General features: G+C 38.4%; 1 protein-coding gene across 1 annotated transcript in view; it reads right to left on the bottom strand.

Moving 5' to 3' along the window:
- Window positions 1–11,707: 11,707 nt before the first annotated feature.
- The window catches only part of LOC116575900 (serine/arginine repetitive matrix protein 1-like), a 287,791-nt gene continuing 278,775 nt past the window's right edge, over window positions 11,708–20,723 (bottom strand). The window contains exon 6 of the mRNA XM_032317538.1: window positions 11,708–12,132. Coding sequence (XP_032173429.1) covers window positions 11,951–12,132 — 182 coding nt within the window. The 3' untranslated portion in view covers window positions 11,708–11,950. The remainder of the gene's footprint in view (window positions 12,133–20,723) is intronic.

Below are 20,723 nucleotides of genomic sequence, written 5' to 3'. Positions count from 1 at the left end.
AGATACTTGAATACTTGAGCCAATAATTCTTTGACTAAATTTACCATTGGAGGGGTTCAAAATGAGCCTCCCCAAATGTGCCACTTTGGCACGTGGATTACTTTGCCGAAGTCAATCAAGACCCAAAAACTCAGGAAGAGTTCTTCACCTTCCCCTTAACTGCCTAACAGACTTTAGAAGAGTCTGGTCCAGGAAGAGAACTACTAACGGAGATAACTACAGAGTGTAAGCTAAGTGTGGTAAGCTGGGGGAAATCTTGGCAGGGCCTGGAGATCAAATTCTGTGTCCCATTGTCTCTGCAAGGCATTGCCAATGGATGTCATATTCTTATGGGGCTCCCACATGTATGGAATTAAATGTGTTTTTCTCCTGTTAATCTTATATCAATTTCCCAGCCTAAGAATCTAAAGGACAGAGAAAAATTTTCTCCTTCTCTACAGTATTTATCTGGATAGAAGCCATACCAGCCTTCCTACGATTCTACAGTAATAATTACATGTCTCTCATACATGTCATCGTCCCTGCTCTTAGGCTGTGCTCTCTGCATTGTTGCTCATGATTTTCTACTCTATTGATGATCTAACTAGACATTTCTTCGGAACATAGGTAAGCCGTTGTTAAATGAATAGCCAAGTTTAGTAGTTTAGTCCATGGGTATGGAAAAATACCTGGTTCTATTTTATAAGCACCAATTTGTGATGTTAGAATCATCTTCATCAACAATCATTTGTTGAACAACATCTAGCCTCAAAATGCAGTGGAAAAAATGTGGGTTTTGGGTCAAGCACACTTGGGTTTGACTCCCAGTCTCACCATTAACTTATCTCTGTCACTCTATCTCTCTGTCTGTACAATGTGCAGTAGGCAGTCTCTAAGATAGCCACCAGTGATGACTTCTAGTATTCATACCTTGGGTAGTCTCCTCCCTTCATGGGTTGGTTGGACCTAGTTTATTGGTTCTAATGAATAAAATACCGAATATGGCAGAAGTCATGATATATCACTTATAAGATTAGGTTATGGACAATAACTCCCATATTCAGTCTCTTTCTTTCTCTTTCTCTCTTTCCCTCTCTTTCTCCCTCTCTTCCCTTCTATGACCAATAGCCAGTGAGGATCTGAGGCCTACTAATAGCCATTTGAGGTGGAAGCACAATTTACTGGAAGTTTGGAAATGTGCCTTTCCCTGGATGATCTGTGAGATGACTGCATTGTTGGCCAACACCTTGAGTCCAGCATGTGAGAGACACTGAAACAGAGGAACCAACTAAGCCATGCCTGCATATCTGACACACATAAGCCATGAGTTAAATAAAGTGTGTTGTTTTTAATCTACTAAGTTTTGGGGGTCTTTGTTACACAGCAGTAGGTAACTACTACAAATAGAAACAATAACACCTCCATTCCAAAATTACCATGAGGGTTGAGGTGGTGTATGCTTTGTGTTTGTTACACAGCTTCTCCTTAATAAATGGTACCTCTATTTATGCCTCCTTTAGATGGGAAGCTGTTCCTTCTAAGTTCTGTGGTGCAACATGGGTTAAAGGAAAAGGTGGTTCTCTTAACCTCAAATTAAAAGGAATTTGAAAAGAAGAGAATTGAATTGTGTGGATGTTAGTAGAAAGACCAACTGGTAGGTCTTTGTAAAGTATAGACTTGAATGAGGCAATAAAGGAAAATACAGAATTAGGTAACAAGCTGACATGGAGGATGAAAATGTCTAATATGGACTAGGATTTAATGCCTTAAGAGTAAGAGCCTCAATTCCCTTCACTGACTTGACCACCCTTCAGGGCACAGTCATTTTCAAATTTTTAATGCAACATTTGAGAATATTAATGATAAAAGAGTTAATAATGTTTTATTTGGGTAATAAAAATTTAAATTTGTAAAAGTGAAACTGAAAAAGAAATAGTAAAAATATAAAGATGGTTCTCCAAAGACACAGGGTAGCACTGGGGAAAAGCCCCTGAATTCAGAATTAGAAGCTTTGGTTCTGGGATTTGGTTTGTTTTCTTTCTTTCAAAAAATGTGTATCAAGTGCCTACTTATGTCAAACCCTTTTCCAACTCTATAGTTGGATGGATATAGTTGCAGGTAAAACAGATACAATCATTGCCTTCTTGGTGCTAAAAGAACATGAAAAAAATGTATTTAATTGCAATTATAATAAGTACCATAAAGAAAAGAACAAGGTATAATTTTAAAATGCAGGAGGGATGTATACTGAATTGGAGAATTTAGGGAAAGTGCTCTCGAGGAAGGGGCATTTAAACTGAAGGTTGCGCAAGAGTTATCTGGGTAACTAAGTAACAAAGAGCTGGGGGAGAATATTTCAATCAGAGAAAACAGCAGGGGGAAGGCTTTAAAGAGAAACAAGCTTGACATGTCTGAGCAACAGAGAGGTTCATGGGGTTAGAACAGGGCAGGCAAAAGGAGGGTGAGCGTTAGAGATATAAACAGGCCCAGATTGCACAGAGACTTGTGGGCATGTTAGGAAGTAAGTTATCGAGGCAGTAAAAGATTCTAAGTACAATGACGACATTTATTTTATGAATGCTCAGAAATAGGATCAAAGTTAAATGGCTTAAAAAAAAAAAACTGTAGGAGGACTTGGTGTCCAACTAGAGTGGACACCGTAAAGATGGATCTGTGATATATTTTAAGGAGTGAATCCAGAGGAGTCGGTGATAGGTCGGTGTGGGAGGTAAAAGGAAAGAACGGTATCGTCAGGGAATGCTCCTAGGTTTATGGGTTGAGCAACTGTTTAATAAAGTGGGATTTACTGAGTGATAAAAACTGAGGCAGGAAGAAACTGCGGAGGGGGACAAAGAAAGATGAAAGCTTCTGTTTTGCACATTAAGTTTGTGACGTCAACAAGACATTCAAATCGAAACACCAGTGGGCTGTTAGATATGCGAACCTAGACAGAGCTCAAGCCATTTATCAGTTATGAAACTTCCGATGAGTCATCTTGTAATTCTGAGCCTCAGTTTCTGAAAAATCAGACTCGACAACCTCCTGCCTCGATAGGATGGAGGGAAAGAGAGACGAGGCAGCATCTAGGAAGGGTCTCTCTCAAGTGTAATTTCGTATAAACATGTAGCACGCTTGATTGGTGAAAGACAACTTCTCATGTTGGAAAGGGAAGTGTGACGAACATATACTAAGTTTTAATATCCCGTGTATCTCTGCTGGCAAATATACAGACATTGATGAAGAGGAAGAAAGAGAAAGAAAGGGGGAAAAAACGAAAGAAGGAAGGTGACGGGTGGACAGTAGAATAATTCAACTATTAATTTTGGATTTTATCATATAAATTATTTTGAAGAAATAGGTCTTGGGTAGTCTCATAACAAAAATTCTCTAGTTGTTTGGCTATCCTCACTTTGATACCTGTGCTTTCCACCTTCTGATTTCCTCAAATACCCTTCCTACCTGAAGTCTTTCATAAAATATTTCATCAGTCAGCAAGTTGCAAAGCACATATTTTCTTTGGCGTGAAGAAATATTGGATCTATATTTCAAGGATAAGTAAACCAACTGACAATTTATTTCAGTTTGGGTCAGTGTTGATCTTTTGCAATTTATTTCTACCCCTAAGCTGATAAGAGTCTTCAGTTAGTTCTACTAATTGCTAAAATAATAAGTGTTCAGTTATACAGTCTCTCTAGAATAGACATTGAATATTAAGCCCTTATGAACTCAAGAAGTTCTTATGGAAAACTGGTTCAGTTAGTTCTTGATTTTGGGGAGGCACAAAACTCCCCGTCATTGCCCTATATACTCCAATGGAAGTTTTTCTGAAATATTCATTTTTTGCTTTTCCAGCCTTTCCTAACAAAATTGAGTCCACTGGCTTCTAGCTTTTTTCCATGGTACTCTTACCAAGTATTTGGCTTTCAGATTCCTGTTTTAGTAAAGTTCCATTTCTTCTTCCTTACTCAACTCCTATAGTTTGTCCTCAAGGTCTCTCCTTGGCTTCAAGTTGTAGATCTTTGAAAACACTAGTTTTCGCAAGACCCCATTTATACCAAAAGGACCCTTCCTCTTTCAACAGAGTATACCTGAGTTCTCACATACGTGGAGGTAGGAGTTTTCATTGTATTCTTATGACCAGTAGAGCTCTCTGAATGACTTGAAGGACATAGAGAAAATGTCCTGGTGTTCATCTTTAGATTTAGTACATGGAGAAGGGGAAGGTAAATAGAAAATTTTAATGGAATTGCACAGAAGAGAAAGTATAGAAATGTGGATGGTGCCCTTTGTTAGGATAGAAAACGTCCAAGTGAGAGGTAGAAATGCACTCAAGTTACTATAAGCTTTTTAAAAAAGCATTATACAGGGTGCCTGGGTGGCTTGGTGGGTTAAAGCCTCTGCCTTCAACTCGGGTCATGATCCCAGGGTCCTGGGCTCTCTGCTCAGCCGGGAGCCTGCTTCCACCCCCCACACACGCCGCCCCCCGCCCCCCGTCTGCCTCTCTGCCTACTTGTGATTTCTATCTGTCAAATAAATAAATAAAATCTAAAAAAAAAAGCATTATACAGTATGCAACATAATGAGATTCCAATAGAATAAAGAAACAAATCAAATTACTTTTAATTAAAAAATAAAACATTTTAAAGAGCTGCTTGAGTACTTCAACCTCAACAGTGAAGACAGGTGAGAATCACAAAAGTCAAGCTCAATTCTGCCATCTGCTGCTTGGCAGCAGAAACCATGGTTGGTTGAGACCATCTGTTCCAGTCCCCAGGGTCACTACTAGAGCATCAACCCCATTTAGAGAAAGATGGGATAGAAGCCATTGAGATTATCCCTAAGAGATACTACAAGACTTGCATTAGCAAACAACAGAGACTGGATTCAATTTAACCCAGTGAATAAGTCAAGCCAGGGTTTCTGATATATCTATATCTTACATATAACTAATTGTGTTCCAACCCTTTTAAGAGCTTCAACCCTAAAAGACAAAAAATTTCAATCTATATAATGTCTTTGAATGCTCAGCAACCTGAATGGAAGAACAGTTGTACTTTTTTTTTTAGTTCCTTCAGTATCTCAAGGACCCAAAATAGACAAACGATCCTCCTTCACTCACTCTTCAAAGGAAGCTGGACCTTTAGATATTGGAGACGGGGACTAGGAACAAACATTCCACGTTTTCTGTGCTCCCTTATTCTTGACGTTGTCTTTAAAGGACAAAATATAGAAAACATAATTTGAAAGACTATGGTTTTGCCTCCTTGAAAAAAATGGCTTCCATATTAAATTTTTCCTTGAGTCATATTTTGACAACAAAAACTCACAGCATGTTCTATTTGTAGTCAACAATAATAGCTCCTCTTAGATGGAATAAAGGGCAAGGGGTCACATTTTCTATTCCCATGTCTAGAGTCCTAGTTCTGGAAGTGACAAGGAACACTCATAAGCTTTAGCTTAGTAATTCTGACATGACCCTGTGTTGATGATCTCTTGTCAGTTGCCCAGACTTTAAAGCAAGAAGCAAAGCATTTTTTTTTTAAAGATTTTATTTATTTATTTGACAGAGAGATCACAAGTAGGCAGAGAGGCAGGCAGAGAGAGAGGAGGAAGCAGGCTCCCCGCTGAGCAGAGAGCCCCGGACCCTGGGATCATGACCTGAACCGAAGGCAGAGGCTTTCACCCACTGAGCCACCCAAGCGCCCCAAAGGAAAGCATTTTTTAAAAGACTAATTGAGAAGGAGTGGTGAAGAGCTTAGCTTTGTGGTTTGGAAAGCATGGGTCTGACTTTTGACTCTATCACTCAAATACTCTAAACCTTGCCAAGCCTCAGTTGCCTTCTCTGTGAAAACCTCCCTTACAGGATTGCTATGAGGGCTAGATGAGATCACATATGTAAGGAACTTACCGCGCTGCTGCCACTAAACAAATTTTCAATAAGTAATTTCTTATTTTAATAAATAATTTTTTACTTATTAAATTATTTTAATAAATAATTTAAATAATATGATTATTCTCATTATTGGAATGATAATCAGATGGACTTCCACTTTTGATAGCTAATAATATCAAATGGTATTAAATGATAGCTAATAAAATCAAATAATATTAATATCAAATCAAATATCAAATGATAGCAAATAATATTAAATAATAATGGACTTCCACTTTTGATAAGCATAATCCCAAACCTTTTTGTATGTGATATATGTGATACTTTACAATTTCCAAAAAATTCTGCTTATTTAATTAATTTAATTCAGCCTCTTTTAATTTCATAATCCTTTGAGATAAATAGATACAATTATCTCCCCCATTTTATCGGTAAAACAGTTGAGACCCAAAGAAGTCGAGTGTCTTGCCAAAGAGGGCCCAGCTGGCTTTGCAGCTGTAATGAGGCCGTGGAACTGACACCTGGGTCTTCTGACGCCACCGTCCCTGCTCTGAAGAGAAAAGGTCTAATCTGGCTCAAGCTGGTATTCATGAGACACATGCTAAACCTGGTTAGTTTTATCCTGTTCTTCACATATCCTAAGACAAAGGTTTTTAGCTACTAAGAACTTCCTTAATCTCTAAGGAATAATTTGCTTGTACTAATCCATTGCCCAAATATACACATCAGTATATGTATCTATTTCTACCTTTAATTGGTTTATAAGCACTTAATAAACGCTTGGATTCCTTACATGTAAAATCCCAGATGGCTCCTGGATCTGATTATGCCGTTTTCTCTGAAGATCCCTATCTCCAGAGCAAAGTCCCAACTGTATAACTCGCACGCGGACGCCCTTTGCACAGAAGCCCTCTTGCTCCGGCCGCCCTCCCCTCGCCGCTGTGCAGGGGTCCCATCCGCCTTCACACCACCGCGCCTCCGCCCACACGGCCCCTCCGCCTGAAACACCTTCCTCGACCTCTCCTCCCCCATCCACCACGTGCTTCAAGCCCCTGCTCAGCTGTTACCTTCTCTCCAAGACTGGACTCTACCAATCTCCCTTCCAGGATAAACTGCTTTTTCATCAGTGTTTCAACGGCAGTTTACCATATTCATCTTTGTCGCTTTTAGGTCTTATCTTTAATGCTCGTTTGTGTGACTAGATTCTCCACTGGACCAAGGACTCCTTGAAGGCCAAAATCATACCCTGTTCCACTTCAGAGCTCTAGTGTCTGGAAGGCAAGTATTTGATCTATAAAATACACTGCATTTCAAAGCTGCAGGTGGCATGTTAAAGTTAACTTACATGATATTCCGCACATTTATTAAAAACAGACCTTTCCAAGTCTCCATGTGCCTATTTCAGAAGGTTCAACACAACTGGCAGGAGCCAATCCAAAGGTTGATCCATACGCAAGGAAAGAGAGGACACCACACACTGATTAGGAACTTTAAAAAATGAAAGAACTGATCCACTTATAAATGATATTCCAAAAAAGCAAAACTTTTCCTTTCCAATTTCCAGCAAACAATAATAAACATTTAAGTAAATCACAGCACATAATGTATTAAATATTTTGTCCTTTGCCATTCACTGTATGGCTTTGAGTGAACTGAAGGAATTAACACATTTTCTTTTTCTCAAATCTCAAACAATTGCTTGTGTCTCTGCCAAATAGAGTTTAGGACTAGAATATCAAATATAGGAGCCTTGTAGTTAGTTGCCATTCTTCATGGCAGAATTTAGAAAGTGTGGTATTCAGTGTTAAAATATGAACTTTCAAATAAGAAAAAAGACTAAAGTGTTTTAGGTGTCCTACTTTAGAGGGACCTGGAACTCTTACTTTTACTTTCTCCTAACCATGATGAATGGGTGACTCTTTTTGCCTTTTTGATTTTGCTTAAATCTCTTAATTTTTTTTATAAATTCTAAATCTAGTATTCACCAACTCAAATTTCAAAGAATACTTACTCTTATCCTTGAAGCCACAAGTCTTTTTCTCCATTGTTTTCTTAAAGTTTGTTTTGGATTATCATTAAACTAGGTACTCACGAATTCCTTTGGCATTTACTCCCACATTCTTATGAAGATTTAATTTAAAAAACTTTGCAAACATATTCTTTCTCCAAAATACAGTGCACCCATATGTATTTATTGAGTGAGTTGTATTTCTGGAAAAAAAAAAGTACCTAATTTCAGGCAACTTCCTTGGTAAATTTCCAGTAGTCAGAATGAAATGAAAGACGGTAGAAGAGGTGGGGAAAGATTAGCAAGGAGTTGGGGAGAAGAATCACAGGTTATCACACATTTGAAAGGAATAATCCTCAAGATTCAGAACCTTCACAACTCTTTTTGTCCTTGTGCTCTCTAGTGAAAACAGTCTGAGTAAAGCAGAAGCCAGCCCACAAAGCTCATGGATAACTTGCATTCTTACGCTGGAGAGCAGCCAATTACCCTGGGACCAAATTCCTGTTTACTTTGTAGTGAATGTGGGAGACAAGCTGCCTGCCGGTAGCTGTTAAGGCAGTAAAAACACAGCCAGAGGCTGTCACAGGGAGGAAATCACAGAGCAAGTTAATTTGTGATCTTCAAGGACAGAGATTAAACACTGTGTAATGAGGCTCAAATGGTGGCCTTGCCTGAAAGAAGAAACTGGGCTGAAAAGCCCCTTAGGAGTTTGGTAAAATCTTTGCATAATGAGTGGCGTATCATTGTTTCCCGACTTGCTCTTTCTTTCAATCAATAGCCTTCAAAATTTGCTTCCAAAGAAGTTTTGGATTCATCCTATGGCAGAAATGCAAGTCTGTTTTGTTCTGAATCTCCCATTATCCCTGATATATCTGGTGCAAAGAGAATTAAAACCAAACGAACAGTATTTGGGGTCAAAATCTGAGCAGCCCACATAGAATTTGGCAACAGGATAGTTTGTTCCACTATTAGGCGACAAGTTATACTCTAATTTGAAGCTTCCAGGTGTGGTGTCTCAGGAACTTGAAACTGCTTTGAGGCCTCCTATTTACATTTTGAACTTGACCAAGGGGGGAAAATGAGAACTGGGAAATCCATTAGTTTGCTCATATCCCTAAACAGTGTATCAGTGTACTCGACTGTTACATGGCGTAGAGGGAAGAGCTAACTGCTCAGATCCTAGGAATTACGTGGTGACTCCTGGTTCACTAAGACCTCACTGTCATATCCACAGGTCTTATGTCATGAATTTTACTGTTCTTTGGACATAAAGTTTATTACACACACACACACACACACAACATCGAAAGGGTGCCTGGGTGGCTCTGTTGGTTAAGCATCTGACTCTTGATTTTGGCTCACATTATGATCTCATGGGTTGTGGGAATGAGCCCCAAGTCTGGTTCCATGCTCAGTGGGGAGTCTGCTTGGGTTTTTCTCCCTCTCTCTGCCTCTATCCCCACAACCCCCACGCGCTTGCGCGCTCTCTCTCAAGTACACACACACACTCTCTCTCTAAAATAAATAAATAAATGGCTTTAAAAACACCACTGGATAGAATATAGGATGGTATAAAACTGACCTTCAATGCTATGGTGAGTCCTGTTACACTGCAGTTGTTGTGTTGGAAAATGGAATGCATCTACCACACGTCCTATTTTGGAAGACCTTGGTGGTGTTTTTCAATGTTTTATCAGGAAAGATTAAAAAAAAAAGTCTGCCAGGCCCAGAATCCAGAAGCTTTATCCATTAGCATTTTAAATCTAGTCAAATGGAATGCAGACACAGACGCTGGGAGGTCCGGGTGTCTGGGAAGGAAGAGCATAGCAGTACACTAACAGGACAAACATTCAACCAACTGTAAAGCTTAAGGCCTTACAAGGAAGCAATCTTTTTAGGGCTGTGTTGTTGTTAGCATTTTGTATTTAGATTTACCAGTTCAAATACGTCCCTTTTGTCATCCTTTGGTTCAGATTTTATTTCTCCTCTTTGAGGCATTACTCTAATAAAGAGACCATTCAAGTCTATGCCTAGTGTAGGTAATTAAGCAATCTTGCTATCTTTCTCGAAAGTATTCTTTTCTTTTTTTGCATAATTTTCTCTCCATGGTAATTTCAAAGTGTCCTCAGATCACAATGAGGAAAAAAAAAGTCAATTAAGTTTCCCAATATGGAAGCCTAACACGCTGAGCTGTATTCCAAACTCGACATTTATTTTTTACTTTTGACTCTCTCTATACAACACAGTATTTTCCTGGTGGCAGTGATTCCAAAGAAACATGGATGGCTATGGCTGTTCTTGTCATCACTTTCAGAAGTTAGAGGTGTCTTAGTCTCCATTTGGACCCAACGGTGCATGTTATACATGAATTTATCTTAACCCTTTTGTTTTTGGTAGGCTGTTTCTAGTTTTAGCTTGTAACACCTTTTGAGATTATGAGATCTATGTTCCGTGTGAGAGAAAGTCATTTACAGAAGGAGGCAGGGAAAGATCCGGGGCCTGATTTACTGTCCGAGGGAGTCAGACTTCGATCTAACCTTGAAACAGGAGACTCTGGACAGCAGAGGGATACTGTTCTATAATTTTTGGTTCAGTTGCCTTCCCCTTCCAGGGCGGATTCTGCGTCTTTGTATTCTCCACACCCAGACAGTAGCTACATATAGTAGGTCCACAAGAACTGCACTGTTGGAAAGAAATGGATGGATGCCTCTCTTGAGGAACTGAGGGGGACATAAGTGAGTCCGTTTCACTACTTCATAATTTTGGCAGGAGTACAGTACATTTCCCTACTAAATTCCCAATTCCTAAGTTTCCCACAAAGCTCTTAAATATTGATTCCATTTCAGAAGTTACCACTTCACATTTTACTTTTAAAATATGCTTATTGTTTTAAATATTAATATTAAATATTTCAATATTAAATAACTCAATGCCATAGCACTGGAGATCAGTTTTATGCCATCCTTTTGTTTAATTAAAAATTGAAGTAGAAATATTTTAGCTGAGAGTATAAGAAAATGTAAGGATGGAGTGAATTTATAGAAATAAAGGGCTGAGTGTATGAAATATATCATTTTAATTACTGGATATATTATAGATAGAAAGGAGCAAGGAAGTAAGAGAGAGAACATAGGAGGAAGTTGAGTAATCTGGAACAGTAGTAGAGTAGGATCCAGTTGGGTGAAAAAGTTATATCACTATCTGTATAGATGCCTAAATTCGGGGAAGTCAGTTAAACTATGGTTTCCAAATTCCTTATCAACAAAATGAGCATAATAATATCTAGTACACCAGACATACAAATTAGAGCAAGGATCAGATCAGATGATGTTCAAGAATTAGTTGATTAGCTTTGCTGCCACATGTTTCTCAAGGGCAAGAACTCTGTTTTCTTTACCTTTGTACCCACAGTCCCAAATACAGTGCCCACCTGGCATGTAAAGAAATGGAAGTTGTTTTAATCATTAGGCAATAGATCGTGGAGCAGAGATCAGAGGAGTGCACAAAACAAAGGCAAGTTTTGCCAGGTAAATGAGTGTGTGTGTGTGTGTGTGTGTGTGTGTATGCACACACCTGTGTAGTAATCTGTGCAGAAGAAAAACAAAAAGGAGGAAATTAGGAAAAGTCTGAGTGAGATGACCAAAGTGTTACTAAAAAGAGACACAGTCACAGAATTTATGACATTATCATTAAAGACATTGTAATGGAAAGGAGACATTCTCGCTAAAAAGGAGGAAGACTGGAAAAATGAAGGAAAGGCGCCCCCTCCCCCTTTTCTCACCTTTTTTCTTCATTTATCCAGTTTTTTTGTTCCATCACGTCCCATGTCTTCCCGAAGATTTTGTTCCACACTGATTTCTACCTTCTCTCAACTTCTAAATACAGTTTTAAAAATTATTGTTTTAGCACTGTTGGCCTCTCCCAAATCTCATGTCGGAGACTGCTAATTGTCCATTAAAATCCATTCACCCTTTCCTCCATGATTCCTAGATTCATTCGCAGTTATGTGGCTAAATGACTACATCCTTTCCAACGGAAAAAGGGTGGAAATGGTAAAATGATAAAAAGGGCTAGACTGGCACAACCTCCTGAGCCCTTCGATGCTCTCCCCCCTTCCCAAAGGATGAAGGTGTCAAGGATGAACAGAACAACTGGTTCGAGATTGCAGAGCTTCCGTCAGCTTGGTTTCCTGAATGATTGCATGGAGTAGAGGCCTTCCACCGTCCCAGAACAGCCAACAATAAATAGTTACCTGAGGAAGAAATAAATTTCTATCATTTTTGAGACAGAATACTCTGATCCACCATGACAGCCCACCATGACCAACCCGGACAGGTACATCTCTTCTCTCCAATTAGATGACATGTTTCAACCATCTCACCCACCCTAGCGCTAAGTCCATATTAGTAATAATGAGCATCTTATTATTTTTCTTCTTTTTTTAACTCACGAATTTAAAATTAAATTAAATGGAACAGAGGGAAAATATCACCACCACAAATCGGGATGAAGAGTAGAATTGATAACAAAGTGGAGAACGTGGGGAAAGGTATACTTCTCTGGAAAGACAATCTAGGATATTAAAAATATTATTGCTGGGGAACCTGGGTGTCTCAGTGGGTTAAAGCCTCTGCCTTCAGATCAGGCCATGATCCCAGGGTCCTGGGATTGAGTCCTGCATCAGGCTCTCTGCTCAGCAGGGAGGCTGCTTCCTCCCCTCTCTCTCTCTCTCTCTCCGCCTACTTGTGATCTCTGTGAAATAAATAAATACAATCTTTTGAAAAATATATTGCTGCTGTTGTTTAAACCACATTCCTGTGCTATCCATAACTGCTAATAGAGATTCCCAAGGTACACAGTTTTCTGTGAAGCCTAAAGTTCCTTTAAGAGAAAAATTATATTTTCTTCTATTAAGATATTTGTTACCAGACTCTTGAAATAAAAAAAGAAATATTAGAAACCATAGAGCTAAAAAAAAAAAAAAAGAAACCATAGAGCTGAAGAACTGAATCCAATGAAAACCACTAAGCTAGATTTGTTTTAGTACCACTAAGTAGGCCAGAGGCCTTTTGATTTCTGCTATTATCTTGATGGTCTCCATTTCTAGTACTCTATGTGTTGGTGATTTAATCTAGATTTTTACTCTAAGTGTTATTTAATTAAGAAATGTTATTAGGAACACCTATCCATTCTCAAATCCTTGGGGGAAAAAAATGATTAAGACTTCTGTAAACAGAAGGTAATAATGGCCAGCAAAAGAACTTTAAAAATCCATTGAAAAGCAATTGGTAACAACTCCTCCTAAGTTGAAGCAGACTTAGTACCCAAATAGATCTTTAGTCTATTTAACCAAGAATGGAAATGCCCAATATTCCCCAGTCTACTTCCTCGGATTGATATATTGAGAGAGACCTCCTCTGAAAACAAGTAGCATGGAGAATGCTGAATAGGGACTGTAGTGCTTTTGACAATTTATTGGTCCAATATAGGTCCTTATCAGTTTCTCACTGACATTGTACAACCTGTCCTGGTAATACATTGGTGTGGGTGCCAATAAAGATGCAACTAAAAACAACCACAATAACAAAAGTCTGAGGAACAAAGAGGTTTGCTTCCTATCCCTAGTGCGGGCCAAAGGAGGACTTTAATACAGAGGTAGAACTGTGATATGAGGCTCCAAGGTATTTAGAATATTTCCACCAAAAGTTTATAAATGGGAAAAGTTACATCTGTTGATCTGTCACAGTGGAAGGATCCATTTCTCCAAGGCACATTCAAAGGGCTGGTACGGCCCCAATACTAATTCACCTAAATCTAGCAAAGCTGACAAACTCATGCAATAGTTGGAGGTGAAATTTTCACCAACACCACCTTATAAAGACTGTCGACAGCATGGACAAAGCATTAGTACTGATGTTGCAGAATTACTTTCTTCATCCCAGCAATCTGATTTAGGCAATTTCTTGGATGATGTATGTCAGAATTACCTACTACGATATGGAGTTCATAGTGGAGCCCTTATGCTGCTATTAGAAAGACAGATCTCGTCTGGAGTTAGGACTCTTAAGCCAGGTTCTATGTGTTCAAAAAAATTTTAAGGGGCGGGGAGCCCACCATGGGACTTGAATTCACGACCCTGAAATCAAGATGTAAGCTGAGATCAAGAGGCAGAAATTTAACCAAGTGAGCCACTCAGATACCCCAAACCCTTCTACTTCTTTTTTTTTCTTATTTCTTTTTTTAATTTCTTTTCAGCGTAACGGTATTCATTGTTTTTGCACCACACCCAGTGCTCCATGCAATCCGTGCCCTCTCTAATACCCACCACCTGGTACCCCGACCTCCCACCCCCCCGCCCCTTCAAAACCCTCAGATTGTTTTTCAGAGTCCATAGTCTCTCATGGTTCACCTCCCCTTCCAATTTCCCTCAACTCCCTTCTCCTCTCCATCTCCCCTTGTCCTCCATGCTATTTGTTATGCTCCACAAATAAATGAAACTATATGATAATTGACTCTCTCTGCTTGACTTATTTCACTCAACATAATCTCTTCCAGTCCCGTCCATGTTGCTACAAAAATTGGGTATTCATCCTTTGATTTGTCCTTTTAGTAGATCAATAAAATACCTCATCATCTCAAACTATGTCATAGCATGGCACAAAGCTTAAGAAACACCTTCCATTGTAAATACCAAGCAAAATAGAAAATATAGGCTCGTAGGCTCTAAAGAACAGTCACTTTAATTCTATAGATTTTAATTCTATAAATTCTGTCCCTCTAGGACTTTTTTTCCCCCCATAAGTTCATTGATAACTACAAAGTTCCTCAATAACTATTTGGGTTTGAATCCCAGTTTGCCTTTTAGTAGCTCTGGGACCTCAAGCAGTTTATTCAATCTTTCTGTGCCAGAGTTCCCTATCTGTAAAATGAATTAACATATGTGCAATACTGGACACATAATAATAGCTCAATAAACCACACCAATGGCTCCCAAAATAGAACTTCTACTCCACACTCTGTCCTGATGGCCAATTGCTCTAGCTTAATGCCAGGGACACTTCAAAGAGTCCATGGACAGCTGAAACTCCACCTGCCCCCAAATCAAACTTTTCAGATTCTTACTGAAAACAGGTTCTACTGTGTCCATTTTCTATTTTCTGAATTTGCCATAATTCTAAAATCCAAGAAAATTGGAAATTTGAGTTGTATCCCCAACTTTGGTTTGGTTGCCACATAATTTTCTAACTCCTTTTCAGAAGGACGGAGATTAAAGAGTTAGATCACAGATCTAAAATCCTGGCACATAATTCCCTGCAAAGAAAAACATAACTGAGTGTCATGGGGTTGGGGGGTGGGGGTAAAAAAAAAAAAGGTGGCTTGTCCTGAACCTATTCCAGAAATTTATTTTTTTCTGTACCCACTATTTATTTCTTAGCAAATAATGTTTACATTTGTTTGTATGCCCCCAAACACAAATAAGTAGGTTGCTAAATGATATTATGCCATTAAGTTTATTGTTTAATGCATCTTCCTTTTGCTTCTTGTTAGAAGTTTACAAACAGTGTATGCAATTAAGAAAGAAATAAACATCCAGTCCCCCATGAACCACAGAAATAAATCAGTATGTCTTAATTTCAGAATGAGAAACAAAGATACTTCTTCCTCAGACCAAACAAAGCAGAGAAGTTCAAATTGAAGGAGAGTCATAGAAAAGACTGACTCCCTAAATATGGTGAGCTGAGCATTAATAAAAGATTAGAACCTTACATTTGGAAAAAAGTACTAAAAGTTGTTAGTGTGCCGGGAGCCAAGAGAGGCACAGATATCCTTCTCTGTTTTTAGAAAAATGTATATGCTCTAGAGGCTAGCCTGGAATTCAACTAAAATGGTGTTTTATTATGAAAATAGAGTATTAATTCATTTTTGACATTCTAGAGGTTACCTACACTCCGTCAGATGCTGCTCCTGTCATAATTCCAGGCAGAACCAAGGTTTCTTGGAAAACTGCTCTGGTCAGTCAGTCCTAGCCAAGTGCTCAGTAAGGTACTCAAGGACATTCCAAAGTTCAGTACTCTGAGGCAGGAGAGACATCCCTGCCTGAGCGTCAAACTAGAACCTAAACATGCCTCCCGCAAGACAATGCAGAGCAAAGTGAACCCTGAGAACCAGTCACCAAATGGAAACCCTATTCTCCTCACTGCCTTTCCCACTTCCTACTAAATAACCAAATGAGTTCAGCTGTAGGCAGAATCTCCCCTCTGCCTCTTTTTCCTTTTGGGCTAATGAACATTTATGGGTTTTGTTTTTTATTTTTAAACCTATACTTGTTTCTTAAGGCTCATCTGGAAAAGTCAAAATTTAGCCAAGGCATCAACATATCATGGGAATTGTTTTCTCAATTTCCACGGCAGAAGGTCATACAAGGAGAATTGTTATGAGCTGTAACTAATTATTCAGGCACAAGGTTAAAGAAAGGGAAGCTAGATTCATTTTTTTCTCTTTGGACCTCAAGAGCAGTTAGTGAGGTAATCCTACTTCTCTGTTGATCACACGCTATGGTCACAGCTTCATGCAAGATCTCATTCTTGTTTAGCATTTATTTCTCTTCATTCCCTACTCACATTCCCATTTTCTTCCTTTCCTAGAGGTACCCACTCTATTTTGTTTACTATGTCAGAATTGTATGTATCTCTACCAAAAAAAAAAAAAAAAATCATTGCTAAGTACTGAATTATACCACTGTCACTCCCCCCAACAGGCCAAGGGGCAAAGTTGTTTCTGCCACCATTCAAAGAGTGGGACCATCTTTCCAGTTTCAGGGGGCCAATAGGACCCTGCCCAGTGCCTTAGGGTTTGGAGTTCTTATAAAATATTGAACCAAATGAGTTCAATAGTTGCCTTGGCAGGTTTTGGCTTGCTTAGAATCTGTCATCCCTTCCTCCTGTTTCATTTCTTCCTTTTGGAATGGGACTATCTATCCTATGCCTGTCTACCGTTGTATTTTGGAAGCACATAACATGTCTGATTTCACCGTTCATAACTGGAGAGGAATTCTGCCTCAGGATGAGTCATACCTCAACTTTCACAATATCTTACTTAGATGATATTTAGATATGACTTCAGACTTTAGACTTTAGAGTTGATGCCAGAATGGGTTAAGATTTGGGGGGCTATTGGGATGGAATAAATGTATTTTTTCTGTAATAAGGACATGAATCTGGTTTGGGAAGCTTGAGTAAAATGCCATGGACTGAATTGTGTCCCTCCAAAATTCACATGTTGAAGCCCTAAACCCCAATGTACTTAGAGATAGGGTCTTTAGGAGGTACTTACTGGTGAATGAGGTCATAGTTTGGGGCCCTAACCCAGTAAGACCATCGTCTTATAAAAGGAAGGATCTCTGTCTCTGTCTCTGTCTCTCTCCCATGTAAGAAGGCGCCATGTGCAGTCAGAAAGAAGGCTCACATCAGAACCCAACCATGCTACTACCAACTCAAAAACTGTAAGAAAATACATTTCTGTTGTTTAAGCCATCTAGACTGTGGTATTTTTGGGCAGTCTGAGCTGACAAATATAAGTCATCATATTATTTTGTGTCCCTATGCATTTTAATCCATTTAATATAAATGGAAGTGTGGCATTGCTTAAATAGTTTCTTTTTTTACTTAGCACTGAGTTTTCAGGTGTATCCATGTTGCTGTATGTATATCTAAGTCAGAAACCTTGCGTGTTCTAATGTAACCTTTCAATGTAATGCTTTCAATGTAACCTTTATCTATTTCCTAGTAACAGACTCTTGGTTATTGCTACCACAAGTAGGATGGGTTCAGTATTCTAGTACATTATCCCTAATAGACTTCTATAAGCACATAGACATATACATTTTGGCTCAAATAATATACACAGATCAAATTTCCCCTCCATGCTGCTAGATTGCTTTTTCAAAAGGCTACACTGGTATGTACTTCCTTGGAGAGCATTTAGAATCTCTATTCTTTTTCCAGCATCTGTTACCATACAACCTGCTACTTTTTGCCAATCTGATGTATATAAATTAGGAAGTTTTAAATTGTAATTCTTATTTATCTAATTACTACTGACATTAACATCTCTTCTTACGCATGTTAACCACTGGGGTTTCCTCTTTGGTGACTTGCTAATTCCTATCCTTTCCCCATTTTTCTATTGTGTGTTCTCTTTCTCATTGGTTTGCAGCAATTTCTTACATAATCTAGGTAGTAACCCCTTGTCATTGTTAGACATTGCCATTGTCCCCAGCCACTTATCTCAATTTTGTGTAACAGAAACTCTAATTGTGCTATTGGCAAATTCATATTTTTCCCTTTTTATCTTGTTGAATAAGATATTCCAAGCCAAAGATATCTTTCTATATTTTCTTTATAAGCTTTAGAGCATTATCTCTCAATTTTTAGGTCCTCAGTCCTTTCAAACTTTATTTTTTTATAAAGTATGAGTTAGGAATCCAAATTTATTTTTCTCCCCCTACTAAGACTTTAGATCCTTAATACTACCTACTAATAATCCATCCCCTTCACCATATTTCTGAGATATCAACCTTATCATGCCAATTTCCCATTCATAAGGGAGATGTGCTGAGTTTCCTTTCTCTTTCATTGATATAATGTATGTTCCTGTGACAGACCTCATTTTTATTACTGATTGCTCATGTATGGTAAAGCATCTGTCTTTTCTTTTTTTATAAATTTATCTTTTTGTGTACCTTTATCTTTCCACATAATTTTTGACTCAATTGGTCAAAAGCTCTTTACAACTCCTCAGATAATTAAAAATACATATGAAAATTTTACATGAAGTGAGAAAACGTGTGATTAAAAAAAAATACATTGAGTACATACCTAATTTAAAGGCAGCTAGCATCTTTAAAATCTTGTATCTCCTCCTAGATGAATATGATGTATTCTACTATTAAGCACTATCTTCTTTGGTATCTTTAAATAGTTTTAAAATATTCTCCATAGGGGCGCCTGGGTGGCTCAGTGGGTTAAGCAGCTGCCTTCGGCTCAGGTCATGATCTCAGGGTCCTAGGATCGAGCCCCGCATCGGGCTCTCTGCTCAGCATGGAGCCTGCTTCCTCCTCTCTCTCTGCCTGCCTCTCTGCCTGCTTGTCATCTCTCTCTCTGTCAAAAAAATAAATAAAATCTTTAAAAATAAAATAAAATAAAATATTCTCCATAAAGATCTTGCACATTTTTTTTTTTTTTAAGAGAGAGAGTGCACAAGCAAGTGGCTCGGGGCGGGGGAGAGGGGAGGGTTGGAGGGGAGGGGCAGAGGAAGAGGAGAGAGAGAATCTTAAGCTGGCTCCACACCCAGTGCGAGCTCCCAGGGGGCTTTCATGACTCTGCGATCATAACCTGAGCCAAATCAAGAGCTGGTTGCTTAACCCACTGAACTACGGAGGCACCCCAAGCAACAGTGGTTTGAAATAGTTAAATCACCAACAGTAATTAGAGATTTTACTATACTTACCTCAGAAATAGAAAATAAAGCACACACAAAAAAAAGCAAAATGTAAACGATCCGATTAATATGGGCAAACATCTAAAACCAATTGATATATGAAGACCGACCCGGCTATCGTTAGGGTCCTGGATTCTGTATCTTATCAACTCCTGGATACTTTATAAATCTTTTGTGGATACACCTTATTTGCTTTTACATTACCTAATTATCAGTTCCAATATTTTATCTGTTGATGCTATTAGATTTTCTCTATTGATGAGTGTATCATCTGCAATCAATAGCAGTTTCAACTTTTCCATTTGATCTTTATACATTCATTTTATTTTGTCTGAATGCACTATCCAGGACCCTAACGATAGACGGGTCGGTCTTCATATATCAATTGGTTTTAGATGTTTGCCCATATTAATCAGATCGTTTACATTTTGCTTATTTTTTTGTGCTTTATTTTCTATTTCTGAGGTAAGTATAGTAAAATCTCTAATTACTGTTGGTGATTTAACTATTTCAAACCACTGTTGCTTTTGCTTTCCATATTTTAAGTGTATTTGTTGTTTGGTATGTATCCTTTTCAGTTCAGTATCTTCTTAATCTATTGTTCCTCTTATCAAAATATACCTTTTTGTCCTTTATGATTTTTTTCATTTTTATTTATGTGCTAAAATTTTACTATGAAATTCTTTGAATGTTTGGAAGAATTCAGTTTTAAAATTACCTAAATTTATTTGTGGGCATAATTTCATTTCTTTGATATTTATTAAACCATTCAAGTTTTTTATTTCTTTTTAAATTAGTTTCAGTAAGTTATATTTTTATCTAAGAAACTATCTAATTCAAATAACTTTTCAATTTTTTCCATAAGCTTATTAATATTCTCTAGTACTCTTATAGCTTATGTTGTATCTAAATGGTCCCCATTTTTGTTCCTAATATTGCTTTTATTTCTTTTCTCGTCTTTTCTTGATCAAGGACTTCAAAGGCTTATCAATTTTATTGGTCTTTTTGAAGAACCAACTCCTGATTTGTTATTCTTCACTTTTGTATCTAGTTTTCTATTCGTTATTATCTGCTCTTATTTTTATTATTTCAGTACACCACATTCTCAGGTTTAGTGTGTTCTTTTTCTATGCCAAAATCCATAGCTCTTTAAAATGCCAAAGCAAGCAGAGCTGCGCAGCGGAAGCGTGCTGGGCCCATAAAATGCCAAAGCAGAGGTGCCTGGGTGGCTCAGTGGGTTAAAGCCTCGGCTTTTGGCTCAGGTCATGATCCCAGGGTCCTGGGATCGAGCCCCACATGGGGCTCTCTGCTCAGCGGGGAGCCTGCTTCCTTCTCTCTCTGCCT

Source organism: Mustela erminea, chromosome 17, assembly GCF_009829155.1.
Source record: "Mustela erminea isolate mMusErm1 chromosome 17, mMusErm1.Pri, whole genome shotgun sequence".
Lineage (NCBI taxonomy): Eukaryota > Metazoa > Chordata > Mammalia > Carnivora > Mustelidae > Mustela > Mustela erminea.
This window is presented reverse-complemented; position numbering and strand designations above follow the sequence as displayed.